We start from the raw sequence: 14,543 nt of genomic DNA, 5'->3' as shown, positions 1-14,543 counted from the left end.
CCAAAATTAAATATTGAACCAGTGAAACGGGAATAATTCAAATGTATGTGATTTATATAATGTATTCTGCTGCGTGAATGAGAGTGGAACATGGATGACTGATTGGGCTTTTATCTTCACTATAATTCCCCAATACTCAATATGGTATTACAGAATGTCAGAGGATTGAAAGAGGCCAGAGGTGGGGGGGGAATGGTAACATTCGATGGAGCGGAGAGGATGAAGAAGGTGCCGGCGTGTGCAGCCGCAGCAAAAAAAGGGAAAATGGTGTCGTTCTGATTACATCTCGAGCGTTTGATTGAGGGTTTTTAGAATTCTTGTTTATTAAAAATGTCCCAAACTTCAGCCTGTAGCCCTCGGCTCGGTGAGGCAGGACGTGGTGTGTGTGTATGTGTGTGGGGGGGGGAGTTGTTATCCCTCTCCCTCCCACAGTAAATCCTCGCACCTCGAAGGCCTGGCCCCCGATGTTATAGGTGAGTGCAGAGGAGTCACGCTGCCAAAAGCACTGACCACTGAAAAGCCAGAAGATATAGGAGCTGCCATCTGATCCTTGCTCAGGAAGTGCTGTAATGTACTTACAGTAATGGTCTCATGTCTGTAGTTGAGCTGGTTATTTATCGGCGGGTCGTTTTTTCCCGAGCGCTGAAAGTTTGATCCTCGGAACACGATCTTAATTCTGTATTCTCACGCCCGACAGATGTTCTCATTAACTAATAAAAATATAATGCGGTTCGTGATAAGAGCATGTACAGTAGGCGTGAAAGGGAAGAAGGGAAAACCATAGACTGTAAATAAAGATGGTAGCCAAGGTGTCTGGATCGCCCCCAGGTGGTTGGCTGCAGTACAGCTCCTAAACCTCACATCCTCCATGTTAGTAGATGGGACCATAGACTGTATATAAAGATGGACGATACGAAGTGAAGCCACAGTGTCTATGTATTATTTAAAATATGTAATATATGTATTTGTCTCTGTATTTTTGTTACGTGTGATGTTGTAAAATGGATCATCATCATCATCATCATCATGATCATCATCATCATCATCATCATCATCATCATCATCATCATCATCATCATCATCATCATCATCATCATCATCATCATCATCATCATCATCATCCTCATCCTCATCATCATCATCCTCATCATCATCATCATCATCATCATCATCTAAAGATAGACGACATAATGACTCCCCAAAAGTGAAGCCAAGGCGTCTTGATCGCCCCCTGGTGGCTGCAGTATAGCTCCTTCATGTTGGAATATGGGACCATAGACTGTTTATAGAGATGGACGACATTAAAATTGCACATAAATTCATCCAAGGGGTCTTGGTCGCCCCCTGGTGGGCCGGCTGTAGTATAGGTCATAAAACCCTCCTCCTCCATGTTAGTAGATGGGACCATAGACTGTACATAAAGATGGACGACATGACGGCTCTGTGAAGTGAAGCCACAGTGTCTATGTATTATTTAAAATATGTAATATATGTGTCATCATCATCATATAAAGATAGACGTCATAATAACTCCCCAAAATTTAAGCCAAGGCGTCTTGATCGCCCCCTGGTGGCTGCAGTATAGCTCCTAAACCCAAAGTCCACCATGTTGGTACATGGGACCATGTTACTTTGTATAAATATTAGAAAAAGTGAGTAAATAAGAAGTAAATAGTGAGTAAATATATATTGTTTTTTATTATTATTATTGTTTTTCTTATGTTGGTGTATTTATTGTGTTTTTATGTTTCTATGTTCATTGTATGCACCAATAACCAGAGCAAATTCCTGGTAGGTGTAAACCTACTTGGCAATAAATACCTTCTGATTCTGATTCCGATTCTGATTCTGATAGACTGTGAATAGAAATGGATGACAGCTGCACAAAAGTGAATCCAAAGGGTCTTTGTCGCCCCCTGGTTGGCCGGCTGTAGTATAAGTCATGAAACCCTCCTCCTCCATGTTAGCAGATGGGACATCGGCTGGAAATAAGAAGAAAGTTTCTGTCCTGATCTGTGCAAGACGGCAGCGTTTGTTTGATATCCCAGCTTCATCTCTGGACATCTGGAGGAAGTGGAGAGTGTTCCATCTTGATCTACAGGTGTTCCCTCCCGACGTACCATTAACCTTTCAATGAATTATCATAATCGGTCACATTGTGAAGTAAATACACAGGATGTGCATCACTGCTGTGTGGCTTTCAGCTGCAAAGTGCTGCCAGTCTCGTCACGCTGAGTTTTTGAAGCCTGTCTTTTGATTATCTGTGATTTTGGAGCATTAGCGGTTGTTCCTCCCGTTGGGATTTTAAAACGTCTCTCACTGTGATAACGGCCAAACCGGAGCCGTATGTATTGACGCGAAGTAAAAAAGAAACATAAAAATAAAGCGTGACCTCTGTGAAAAGAAAAGGTCACAGTCCCGAAAGGCGTCCTGTCAGCCGCTGTCACACACAGTATTAACCCGGCTTGGTGGAACTCCTGCAGAAATCCCGCCAGCAATTTCCACCATTTAAACGAAGTGTCATTCTCTTGTCGTGGTTAACTCTAACTGATTCTCAGCCACTAATCTCCTTAGCAGAGATGCCTGCAGGACACGGAGATATAAATAAAAAAAAACGAAATAAGATCTTCGAGGAACGATTTTACAACAAACTCACGTTAATGTTATTCATCATCTGCAGTGTTTAAGGGACAAGTTGACATAATCTGCATTAACCAGGGATTTTCACTGTGCCACAGAGTTAAGTGCTGGACAGTGACGGCCACATTCCTCCGGTATTCAACTGTCACTCAACTTGAATGCGTCGGCCGACTCGCCACCAACTTGCTTAGCACTTTAAAATGTCCAATTACACAGTTGGATGACCATTCTGACTACACAAGTAAGTGACATGACTGAGCCATTGAAATTGGCTTTTGCCGTGTGAAATAATCTCAAATCCAAAATGTCATTATGCAAATGACGATAAATATTAAGACAAAAGAAGAGGATGCCGATTTTGCTCGTAGCTCTGCCGCATTTTCCGCTTCTTTTCCTCGCTTTGCCGGAAAACAGAATAAATTAACTGTTAGAGGCGTGCGAGATAAAACTCCTCGGAGGAAGTGGGACATTCAGACTGCAGCTGGAAACAAAACAACTTTTTTTCCTCTCTCGCTTTCAGCTGTCACAATCATTCAAGTTCCTTGTCGAGCTTATTTTCCCGTCGCCACATCCCGTCTGGAGTCTATTCATCACGGTCCACATCTGTGCCGTGTGGGATTGATGTGTGTGTTTAATGACAGCCAACTGCAGAAGTATCTTTGCTGTAGGCTCCTTTCCTCTCCAATCGGCCTTTACTTTTCCGTCCAGCCGATTCTCACACGCCTCCTCCATGTTAGCAGATGGAACATCTAATCTAGAAATCTAGAAATTAGTACATAAAGCATTAAGTACTCAAAAGGCACTTCCGGCAAGAATGAGTGTTATAATATTGGAAATATATTTTAAGTGTGTATTTACAGACGTCGGTATTTATGATTGAAAATCAACAATTACTATATATTATGTCACATCAATATTAACAGCTATGTACCACTTCTGATTGTCCAAAACATTTCCTTGTTCTGTCATTCTCATATTCATACAGACGACATTGGTCTTCAAATATATAACCTGTTATCTACATTTCATTTTAAAATACAATATTATAAAGTTAGAGCGGCCGTTCTCCGGCGATTCACGAAGGCAAACAATGCTCCACACCTAGCGCCAACCGTGTTATTTCTTCTGTAAACACATTTTCATTTTGTATTTCCACTGATGATGGTCTTCAGCCTCGTCCGAGTTCCAGTTGCATGTTTTTGAAGCAGCAACATGTGCATCCTGGGGGGGGAAGGAAGCTGAAGAGCACAAAGTGTACTGAAAAAACACATAAAACATTCAAATGAGGATCTTTTTTTTTCAAACCCATATTTTCCAAAGTGCAAAACAGTTGCTAGGAAATATAATTCACAGGAGATCCGGTTTCCGCCTCCCGCTACATCTTCCATTTTTCGACTTCATATGCAACAACTCATTCTAGGTGAGTTCTTTGAAGAGCACGCTGCTTTAGTCTGTGAGAGGTGAGGAGAGGTCGTCCTGTCCCCAGAGCGCCCCGCACCTAAAGCATGAATTAATATATTGAAAGGCTGAATCTTACACCGCCACGCTGATGTCTGGAGATGCTGACGCCCGGTGCAGGTGCTGATAAGAAGCTGTTTTTTCACCACTGCACAAAAACAACCTTAAAAGCTCCCTGGTGGATTGATTAGTGTGTTGATCAATAGCAGGGACACAATGATTGCTCTGCAGGATGGTGACATCTCAAAGTCTGTCGTCATTTTGTTACAAGAGTGGTTAATGAAAAAAGTCATAATCTGATGAAAATAGAAGCCGGAGTTCAAGGAGATAAAGTTATAATATAACTAGAATAAAGAAAAATATATGGTTATTTGAATTACGTGCAGATTTCACTAATGATAATCTTCGTCGACCACGACCAAATATTTCCTGATAGTGAAGTCCTGATGCTGAGTATATTGATATCTATAAAAATCTATCTAGAGTATAACTTGACAAGATTCATTTGTCATTGAAAAGCATGTGAAGATTGATTGACACAACATGTAGCCAAAAATTACAACTTTATTCTTGTTATATCATGACTTTGACTTCGTGAAATTATAGTAATATTCAAAAAAAAATCTCTATATCTAAATTCCTTTTCCCCTTTAAGTGGCCGTAACACTGTGTCGTACTTTTACCTCTTGCTCTCCATTTGAAACAGGACTTTCCATTTTTCGGAAAAACAAAATTTACCAAAATTGCAACAGGAGAATTTTTTTTTTTTACGATTTTCCTTTTCCATCTGCTCGCTTGCCTCGGTTGTGAAAATATCGAATTTATTTGTGAAGGTTAAGGTTGGTGTAAAAACCTTAAAACATGTGGATAGTGTTTAAAAACGTACCTGGTTTTAATCTGATTGCTCTTTTATCTATGATCTCCTGTTACTCTGTTAATTACATATTGTTCCATTTGTTCAGTTGCATCCCCAGCCAAGGACGGAGGGGGGTGGATTTATTTCTGTTTTATTTTTTTCCTCGGCTTGTTTTGAGCCGGTTTGACTCCTTTCACCTATCTTTGCATCGGATGACATTGGAGCTCAGACATATTTTGTCCCTGTCCTATTAGTGAGTGATACAAGTGTTCCTCAATTAAGGATCTCATTAGAGACATTTGATATGTCTCGGTCTCCCTGGGGGATATCAAGGGACTCATTAAATCCCAAGCTAGGATAAAGTCCCCTAACATCCACTGTCACATTACTGTGACTGTGTGTCTGCCAGATCTGAGGGCTGTTTGTGTATCGGGGGGGGGGGCTTGACAAAATGAGGCAGCGCAGACGTGACACGTGGCGTTCTGTGGTGGTGATTAGTCTCCACAGTGCCGGGTTTAATAGTGTGGATACAGACTTTGTGCAAAGCGTGATCCGCTCACCCTGCTCGACCTTCTCCGACGGCGCCACTGACGAAAACAAACGACGAGCATCTGCTTCGGAGTCAGAGTCGGCGGCGGAGAGACACGAGCCCATCAGGCGCATTGTCCCCCAGAGGACAAATCTCTCCAGACCCCTCAGCACCCGCCCTGCAGACAACAGTGGGAACGAGCTCGCCACAAGAATCCTGACCTTGGTCCGATGATTCCCTGGATACTGTGGAAACATGTTGTGGTGCAGGAAGTAGAGCGAGTCCAACACAGGCATGTGTGTTCACCCTGTGGAATCTGCTGTGTCTTAACCGACAGGCCTGTAAACAGAAGCTGAACACAGGGATGAATACAGTGTGTAAGATAAGATAAGATAAGATGATCCTGTTTTAATCTCCAGGGTAGACAATTCTGGTATCACAATAGAATAAAAGATGGAAGAGAATAAAAGTAAAAAGGATCAAAAACGTAATGACACCAAAAGTTACAGAAGAGGATAAAAAATCTAAGCAGTTCGGATTTCCTTATTTACTCTTGAGTTACGCAATACTGCAGAATGTATGCGTTCAAATTTAGATTTTTTTTAAGGCCTTTATATTGCACATCTTCGGACCAGTGAGGGAAGTGAAGGACCTGTCAGCTCACTGCTCCTTTATTAATCAGGTAGAACTGCTAATTATTCAGCCATTACAAATCTGCTTCTATTGCATTAATCGCCAAGGAAGCGGGTCCACGTGTGGGAGTTTTCAATTTTTAATCTCGAGTTCTGCTTCCCTTCGAGGCACATTTCCAGGTGTGCAGAGAACTTTTTTTCATTTTTTTTTTAAAGGATATTTGTGGAAATGTTTGTGCTGCCGGTAAAATAAAACTGTAGAAAAGGTCAAGAGATCGCCGCAAATATCAGGATGGATTTGAAGTTGTTGCCGTTACAAGCGTGCGTCAGAAAAAAAGCTACATGCCAAAGCATTTGCTGTATCTGGCGTCGGCCTCAAAAAATCAAATCCCAATCCATCAGTGCCTCAGCGATGATATCTGGGGGAAACTGTGATCAGCTGCCTGCGTTGGGTCCTGCAAGCGCCCGATCCCGCTGGAGACTGTTCGGTTAAGGAAGTGAAATAATGACTCAGTTCTCTCATCCTTCTCAGCAACTGGCATCAAAGCCATCTGAACTGCGAGCCCTCAGCTGGCTTTGATCTCCACTCTGTACGGCCGTGCATGAAGGAATGTAAACACGGTGATTGCATGAGAGTAGTTTCCTATTGAGTAATGAGACAAGGCACCTGGATATATTTTTAAAATACGGGTTGATCACGCACTTTGCAATAGTCTAGTAGAAGTAAAGTGAAGCTGCTTTGAGTAATGCACTGAATAATCTCCTGAAAATGATCCGTTGGACTTGTCCGATGTGTAAATGAGTTGCTGAGGACATTGACCTGCTGGGTGGGTGAATGCTCCCTGGGATAATGAACGTCGTGATTTGCTGTTGCAGGAATCACATCAGCTTGAGTGAACTTTAATTTTATACAGTGAAATTCAGAACCACCCTAAATTCTTAAAGTTTCACTTCACAGTCAAAGCATTTCACTGCTTCAAATTCTGTGGTATTTCGATTTCTCCACTAATAAGTAGAGATTAAAATTCAAGATTCGATTTGGTGCTGATATAATTCAAATCACTATAGCAATGATTTACTTTCAGGATTTTAAACCCGAGCACCACTTTCTTGTTGTGCAGTACTTTCAAATAAGAAATAATTAAATTAAGGAGCTGTTTTCTAACATTACACGGTTTAATATGAGAATAAGCCAAATTAGATTCATTCCAACAGACAGTCGCATTACAACTCCTCCTATCTCCCGCTACGTCTGCCACGGTGCATTTGCTTTGCACTGTTTGAGGAAATTTGAAATGCAAATATGAATCTAAAAGGCATCATCACAAAACACCTGCTTCATGATTCGCCTTTGCCGGAATATTTTGTGGCTACACTCAAGGCTAAACTCCAAAAGATCTCGTGGACAGAGACCTCAAGCAACAGATAATGAGGATCAGACGTGTGATTAAAGCTCTAAAACATCATAGAACGAGTGTATTCTTAAACAAAGCAGTTATTTTATCAAGGCCCTTGTTTTAAGCTGCAGGAAGAAACGTTCACCAGTGTCACACAGATGCTGTCGCACGGATGGAAAACAACTCCGAGAGGCTCTTTGTGCTGGATGCTCAGCAGATGAAGGTGAATCACTCTCGGCCTCGGGGCAAAGCGATCGGTCGAGGCCGTCCAGACAAGCAAACACATGTTGACTCAATGCTTAAAGTCAGCAGGATTATATTGGTTGAATTAACTGTTGTCAAAGCTATTGAGCTGCTCTCTAATCTGCAGCTATTTAACATCACACTATGTGATTTAAACATAGACTTAGCAAAGTGATGCTACGGATCGTGTATAAATACCACTCCACTTAGCCTCTTAACTATTATACTATATTTAAGTTAATTATTTTATTTTGGGCGATTACTTGAGAAGGTTCACATGCGTTAATGTTAAGAAAACGAATCACATTCCTCATACAGTCCATTGCTGCACCACATCTGTTCAGCCTCTGTCTTAAACGCTTGTTTTTTCTATTTAAGGCCACACCCATAGTCCAGTCTGCTCTGATTGGCCAGCTGACTTACCCTGTTGTGATTGGCCAGCTGCTTCCAGCACATGATGTTGTTATTGTCTCTGCTTAACCTGGATCTGTAGTAGTAGGAGTAGTTTTCCCTGTGGAGGTTGGCTGCAGTGGTTTCCTCCCAACATCCACCATCAGGTTGCTCAAAGATCTGTGGATCGGACCATCACACACGGGAGAACAAGACCTTCAAACTTACAAGTGATATTCACCATCTTGTCCTCTATCCTAAGAAATGTTAGGGGGCGTGTCAGGCTTGCTGCTAGTCGGACATTTTGCAAATGTCTTCCGTGGGGGGGAGCGGGAGCTGCCTTTACCAGGAACTTTACCTGGTTTTAACTTTGCAGAACTTTCACACAAAAAAGAGGAAAGAGAGAAACTGCAGAAAACCACAATATCTCTTTTGAAGCTTTTTTTTGTCAATTATTGCCATTTCGGTTTCGGTTAAGGTTTAGTGAGTAGAAAAAATTAATTTGCTATCTGTTGATACCAGGCCGGTCAACTCACTGAACAGAACCCGAGTTCAATCAGTGCGATAATGATAATTGTGTCAGCAGTGCAGACATGTATTATTCAAATTTCATTTTCTTTTCTTTCAGGTGTTCTTAACAAGAGAAAACCTTCAATATATGCTTCCTTTATAGATCCCCCCCCCCGCAGGAGAGTGACCTCAGAGGACAGAGCAGTTGTTTCGTTTGAAATTCAAATAACAGGTGGCAGGAGAAAGGAGGAGCAATTGTCACAGAAAATGCAGTCATCCAACGTGAAGTTATCCGTACGTCAAACCCCCGAATTCAGATTCTCAGCTCACCCGAGATCCTCTCATTTCTGCAAACTTCGACTCGACTCTGCACCGTTTCCATCTAGTGCAGCCCATGCATTTAAATAGGATATTTAACTGAACTGCACCAGCGTTTTGGTGTGTATACGGTGGTCACTTCCACAATTCAGGAAAGTCAACCTCACATGTTTAGCCCCGGGATATATCCCATTTTAATTTATTATGCCTGATTCCAAGTCCATATCATGTGTGTCTGAAATACTTATATCTTTTATATGGGAACAATCGTCTGTATTACCTTCATGAATGTATATCAATCCTGTACATTTAATTCAATGTGTGTATTTCTCATAGACAGTTTCTAATTGGTATAAATGCTAAGACACAATATCCATGCAGGACAGAATACTTGGATATGGTTACAGTTGTTGTGTGTTGTGTAACTTCCTCTGGGTTTAAGGTCACGCTCGGCTGTCGTCTGGTTTAAAAAGCCTGGATGCAGTTTGACAGCTGTAGAAGAAAAAAACGAAAAATAACACACACACACCTCACAGGCACAGTGGAGCCATGACTGAGCAGGGGAAATTACTTTTTTACTAATACCCAGCTCGGACAAAAGGCCGACAGAACACAATTTGATTTGGGTACACATCTGGGATCTCAGGTTGGGTGGATGTGGTACTTTGAATACAGATTGTACACCACTGACATACAGGAAATATTCAAATATCAATTTTAATCATATAAATTGTAGTTAGTCTAAAAAAATACATATTTCAATGCATTTATCAGTGCATTGTGAAATCACATTATCCCACAGTAATCTGAGTCAGTAAATTAAATCAAGAGTTGCTCAAATTGAACATTTATTGTTCATTAGAAAACAATTTACAGAACAGCCTCAGAATTGAGCTTCAGATGAATGTTTTTGATCACAAGAGTGAGATAAGTATTCAGAACACTAGTTGTGGAGTATCCTGATGAGAGCGTTGTGCTCAGTCAGAGAGACGGTGTGAGACAGGGCGTGTGCACGAGGCTACGCACAGCGTGTCTGTACCTGGCGGACATCAAGTGGTACACCAGAGGGTTGATGCCAGAACTGAGACGGGAGAGGATCCAGGCGAACAGGAAACAAGAAACGAACGGTTCAGTCATTATGTAATTGTGTCTACTGTCAGGACCGGCTGTGAAAGCAACATACAACATGGTCTGACAGACGATGTAGGGCAGCCAGCACAGGAAGAAGGCCAAGAAGATCACTCCTGATGGACATGAGGAGAAGGACACAGGAAGTGGACATGAGAATCATCAATATCTGCAGGTGATAGAATACATTTCTCACACTGTTAAACAAGAGAACTGTGTCTCAGTTCAGGGGCTGCAACCTTCAGAGGACACGATCTACTCAAACCACCTCCTTCCTCGGTCAGGTAGACTGTGAAGGCTGAAACTAAATGAGACCGTCTGGTCCACAGAGGAGAAGCTTGTCCTGTCCTTAAGTTGGACACGACAGAAAGCTTAATGCCCCTTGGTTTTTAACATGTGAGCCGTTAGTTGAGTTGATACGGTTCGTCACCAAAGTGCAATGAGCCCTGGGACATGTTGGACCTGGAAGGAATCACTCATCTCTGGTATGAAAGGAAGCATCTGTAGGAGCCTTTCTTCTTGTGTCACTGTGATGCAGCCCCTAAATTGACCCACAGCTGGAAATAAAGATGGACGACATGACTGCTCCCCAAAAGTGAAGCCAAAGCATCTCGATTGCCCCCTGGTGGCTGGCTGCAGGTCCTAAACCTTGCCTTCCTCCTTGATGGTAACAGGCGGGACATGGACCAAACTAAAACTAAAAGTCAAAATACACGTCAAATATATTCTCAACGATGGTTTCTGTCATTTTGTGAGGTTCTTATAAAACTAGTGAGTTCTTTTTCTGGTAAATTTAGTTTTGATTATCTGTTAGATGATGCAGCTCCGACTCTGGCTCCAGATGTGCAAGCCGAGATGAAGACAAAGTATTGAATATGTTCATCAGCCTTTGTCGGTTGTATTTAGTAAAAGCTAAATTCAGAACCTAAGGGTGTGTGTGTTGGATTGTGTTTCTCACCCAGCATCTTGACTGTGCGTTGCTGACTCTTGTCTTTAAGGCTGCCTTTTGGACGGAGCCTCAGAGTCCGTCCAATCAGGATGAAGACCAGTCCCAGGATGCACAGGGGTACCAGGAAGTACAGGTTGTAGATAATTAATATGGGCAACATGAGGCCAGAGGAGAATGAGGAGTGTGATAATCCGCAATATTCTTTTTCATGCTCTTTTCCCTTATGATCCACTTCCACCATGACCAAAAATGGTGCTGCACTGACAGCCGCTCCCAGCCAGAGGCAGCCAATCACAGCCCTGGGTCTGCGATGTGTCATCAGCGTCTTGGAGGTGATTGGCCAGCAGACAACCAGGTACCTCTCCAGGGAGAGAAAGGTGATGTGGAGGATGGTGCAGTAGTAGCAGCACTCTGAGAGGAACACGGTCAGCTTACAGGCGAAGACTCCTAACCCTATCATGACCTGGAAGAGACCATCCGTTTATATCACGATCAGCCAAACCACGAGTATCTGGACAAATCAAACTGAACTGACACCAAAAAGGTGTATAAGTATATAAGTATTAAAGGATATATGTGCGTGCACCTTGTGTATATCCAGAAGCAGCAGCAGGAGATTCAGCAGGTCACTAACAGCCATGCTGCCCAGGTAGAGGTCGGTGGAGCTTCTCATGTGTGGGCGGAGCCAAACCACCAGAAGGGTCAGTGTGTTTCCAAGAAGGCTGAAGACTACCAGTGAAACCAGAATCACTGTCACACACAGTAGAAAATGAAATAGTGATGATTGATTTTCATTAGAATCACAAATTTACACATGTTCAGTCCACAATGGAAAATGTTTGAAAACTTTCACAATTAATTGTTCTCATGATACCTGGCACGAGAAGATGTTTTTTCAGTTTTTTCCTAAACTACTATGAAAGTCTAGTTTAAAGAAGGGATATTTTACTGTTATTTATAACTTTAACTTCCTGAGGAAATTCATTTGCATCAATGTTTTATAACTCTCACTTTTCCTCCATATCATTTATTCATTTTCCAGATTGTTTTTACAGTTTCAGTTAAAATATTGCAGAGGTAAGTCATCATGTTCACTGAAAACAGACGGGAGAAACTGGGCAGTTTAATATGTGGTGTGATTTTAAATCTATTCAAATGCTTGTGTGCATGTGTTTATAAAACAATATATAACGTTTTAATTGGTGATATTTAAAGGTGCTGGGAGGAGGTTCTGTTCATTGAATATTGACAAAATCAGGTTAAGAGGATAAACCTGTCTTTATGCTAAGCTAAGCAGCTGCTTTGTATTTACTGTAGAATCATCTCAACTCTCAGTTCTTCTTTGTAATAATTTCATAAATTGTCTAATTAGTTCTAAGAGGAAAATATTTGAGTTTTCTGTCCTTCAGGTAAAGGTTGAACTTGTTTATTATATGTTTATAACTAATAATAATAATATTAATAACAGAAGCTGGTTGTATCCTTTTAAAATTGTCTACAGTATCATCACCATTGTTTTGTACCCACCAAGCCAGATGAATCCAGACCATGGTAACTCCTTGTGGATTACTATGTCGAAGCGGTAGTCTTTGAATCCTGGCGTGGCACAGTTTTTAACTCCACAGCTCACGTTTCCTTCCTCCATTGGATCCATGACGGCTCGGGGGGGGGTGCAGGACGGAGGAACCTGCAGGGGAGAGGTGTGTGTGTCCCAGGTTCCACAGAATTTGACAAGCACATGAGCTCCACACTTATTGAATATGTCCTAATTTGCATAGGCAAACACCATTCATATGTATTACAAATACATACATAAATTCATTTTCAAAGAAACTTGTAATACAAAAAATGTTACGTTTCATGGTTACTTTCATTGTGTAAAGTTTCATTTTGATAGGAGTAAAGGAAAAAAATAGTCTTTTTGGGGTGTATTGTTGCCAGGCCTTATTGGCACACATTGATGAGAATTAAACATATTTCCTCAACTAAGATTTCTTAGGACTTTTAGTATGTTGTTCTGAACACCTCATAGAAATAATCTATACTGAAAAAAATTCTTTTACAATTACTTCTATTTTTGGCTCCAAAATGGGCTACTTTGCCTGGACTATATAGTCAAGTGCCCAAAGTTTCCTCAGGGCTCAAATCAGCCTATGACAAAACAAAATGTTTATATTTATGTCTGTATATGACAAGGTAAATACAGTTAGTATAAATTACCCACAACATTTCCAGTTTATTCCCGTTAATTCCCGTTAATTCCTGTATATTCCCGTATATTCCCGTACATTCCCGTTAATTCCCATGGAAAGTTTCTTACTTTGAATATTCCCGGAATTTTGCAACCCTACGTGAGACACAAGGACGAGTTGATTAAGACAGAAACAAATAAGAGACGAGCTTCCACAGAATACTACCTGGCCTGACGAGCTGAGTGAGACGGAGAACGAGCTGGAGAGTGTTGCCAGGAAGTGGAGGAGAAAAGTGGAGCAGTTGGAGAGAGTGAAGGTGAAGAACGAAGACAAACGTCTGTACCAGCAGACCAATGATTACACAAAGAAAAGAGGGATAACCTGAACCCTCTCACCCACTCCCTTCCTCCTTCCGTGTCAGACAACAGTAGTATACATATACATATACATATCATCAGGCTAACTATAGAACCAGGTTTTCTTGCCAAGCAGGTTTTCACGTACAAGGAATTCAATGTGCAGGAAACTTTGTCTCTAATACTCTAACATGACTGCACCTTTGACAACTCTGTGTTAATCCCCGCCCAGACTGCTAGGAACCTGGGCGTGGCACAGGTCACAGAACAGTCAACTCTCCCTCACTGACAACATCTCTGCAACAACACATTCCTGTAGATTCATGCTGCACAACATCAGGAGAATACTTCCCCTTGTCACTCAGACGTAAGTTGGCAAAATCCACACTTATGCAACATTCATTAAAACAACATTTGTGAAAGAAACACATTTATTATGAAGATAATAAAGTATAAAAACACAACTCACTAAACACCTGCTGTTTACTACTGTTTTAATTTTCACCCAAGCTGTCAAATCCTTCCAGTCATATTTTCAACAAGAGCATATTTAACCAATGACCCGACTGCCTGTGTTCTCTGAGCCAGTCGGTTCCCTGGTTCCTTGCCAGTCTGAACTGGAAGTCTCACCTCTGCAGGTTCCCGTCCTGTCCCTGATCATCATTGGATTCTGCACCTAATGAAGATGGTTCTCATTTTAAGAGCCTAATCGCCAGACTTTTCCTTCTCGCTACCTCTACAAATTGCTCCATCTGAGCTCCCCTTATTGAAATATATATTAGACATTGATATAAGAGAATTGGTGCAGAGCTACGATATATATACAAGCAGTGCCACGAGTAATAACACCTCTTCTTTGGGAGTTGAAATTACAGCAATAATAGTTACGGCTCGACTGCTGCTGCTTGCAGACGTAACAAAATAAAACCTCCAGATCCTGATATG

At 41.6% G+C, this 14,543-nt stretch overlaps 1 protein-coding gene across 1 annotated transcript; it reads right to left on the bottom strand.

The window, feature by feature from the left end:
* Positions 1-8,124: 8,124 nt before the first annotated feature.
* LOC133000122 (growth hormone secretagogue receptor type 1-like) lies at positions 8,125-12,704 on the bottom strand. Its single transcript, XM_061069997.1, has 6 exons — positions 12,578-12,704; positions 11,637-11,779; positions 11,060-11,513; positions 10,157-10,217; positions 10,000-10,054; positions 8,125-8,325 (listed from the first exon to the last, which is right to left on the bottom strand). Exons 1-6 carry the CDS (start codon positions 12,702-12,704, stop codon positions 8,125-8,127), a joined length of 1,041 nt encoding a protein of 346 aa, XP_060925980.1.
* Between the last annotated feature and the right edge of the window lie 1,839 nt (positions 12,705-14,543).

Source organism: Limanda limanda, chromosome 4, assembly GCF_963576545.1.
Source record: "Limanda limanda chromosome 4, fLimLim1.1, whole genome shotgun sequence".
NCBI classification, from domain to species: Eukaryota; Metazoa; Chordata; class Actinopteri; order Pleuronectiformes; family Pleuronectidae; genus Limanda; species Limanda limanda.
The sequence above is the reverse complement of the archived record's forward strand: the minus strand, read 5'-3'. Positions and strand labels throughout refer to the sequence as shown.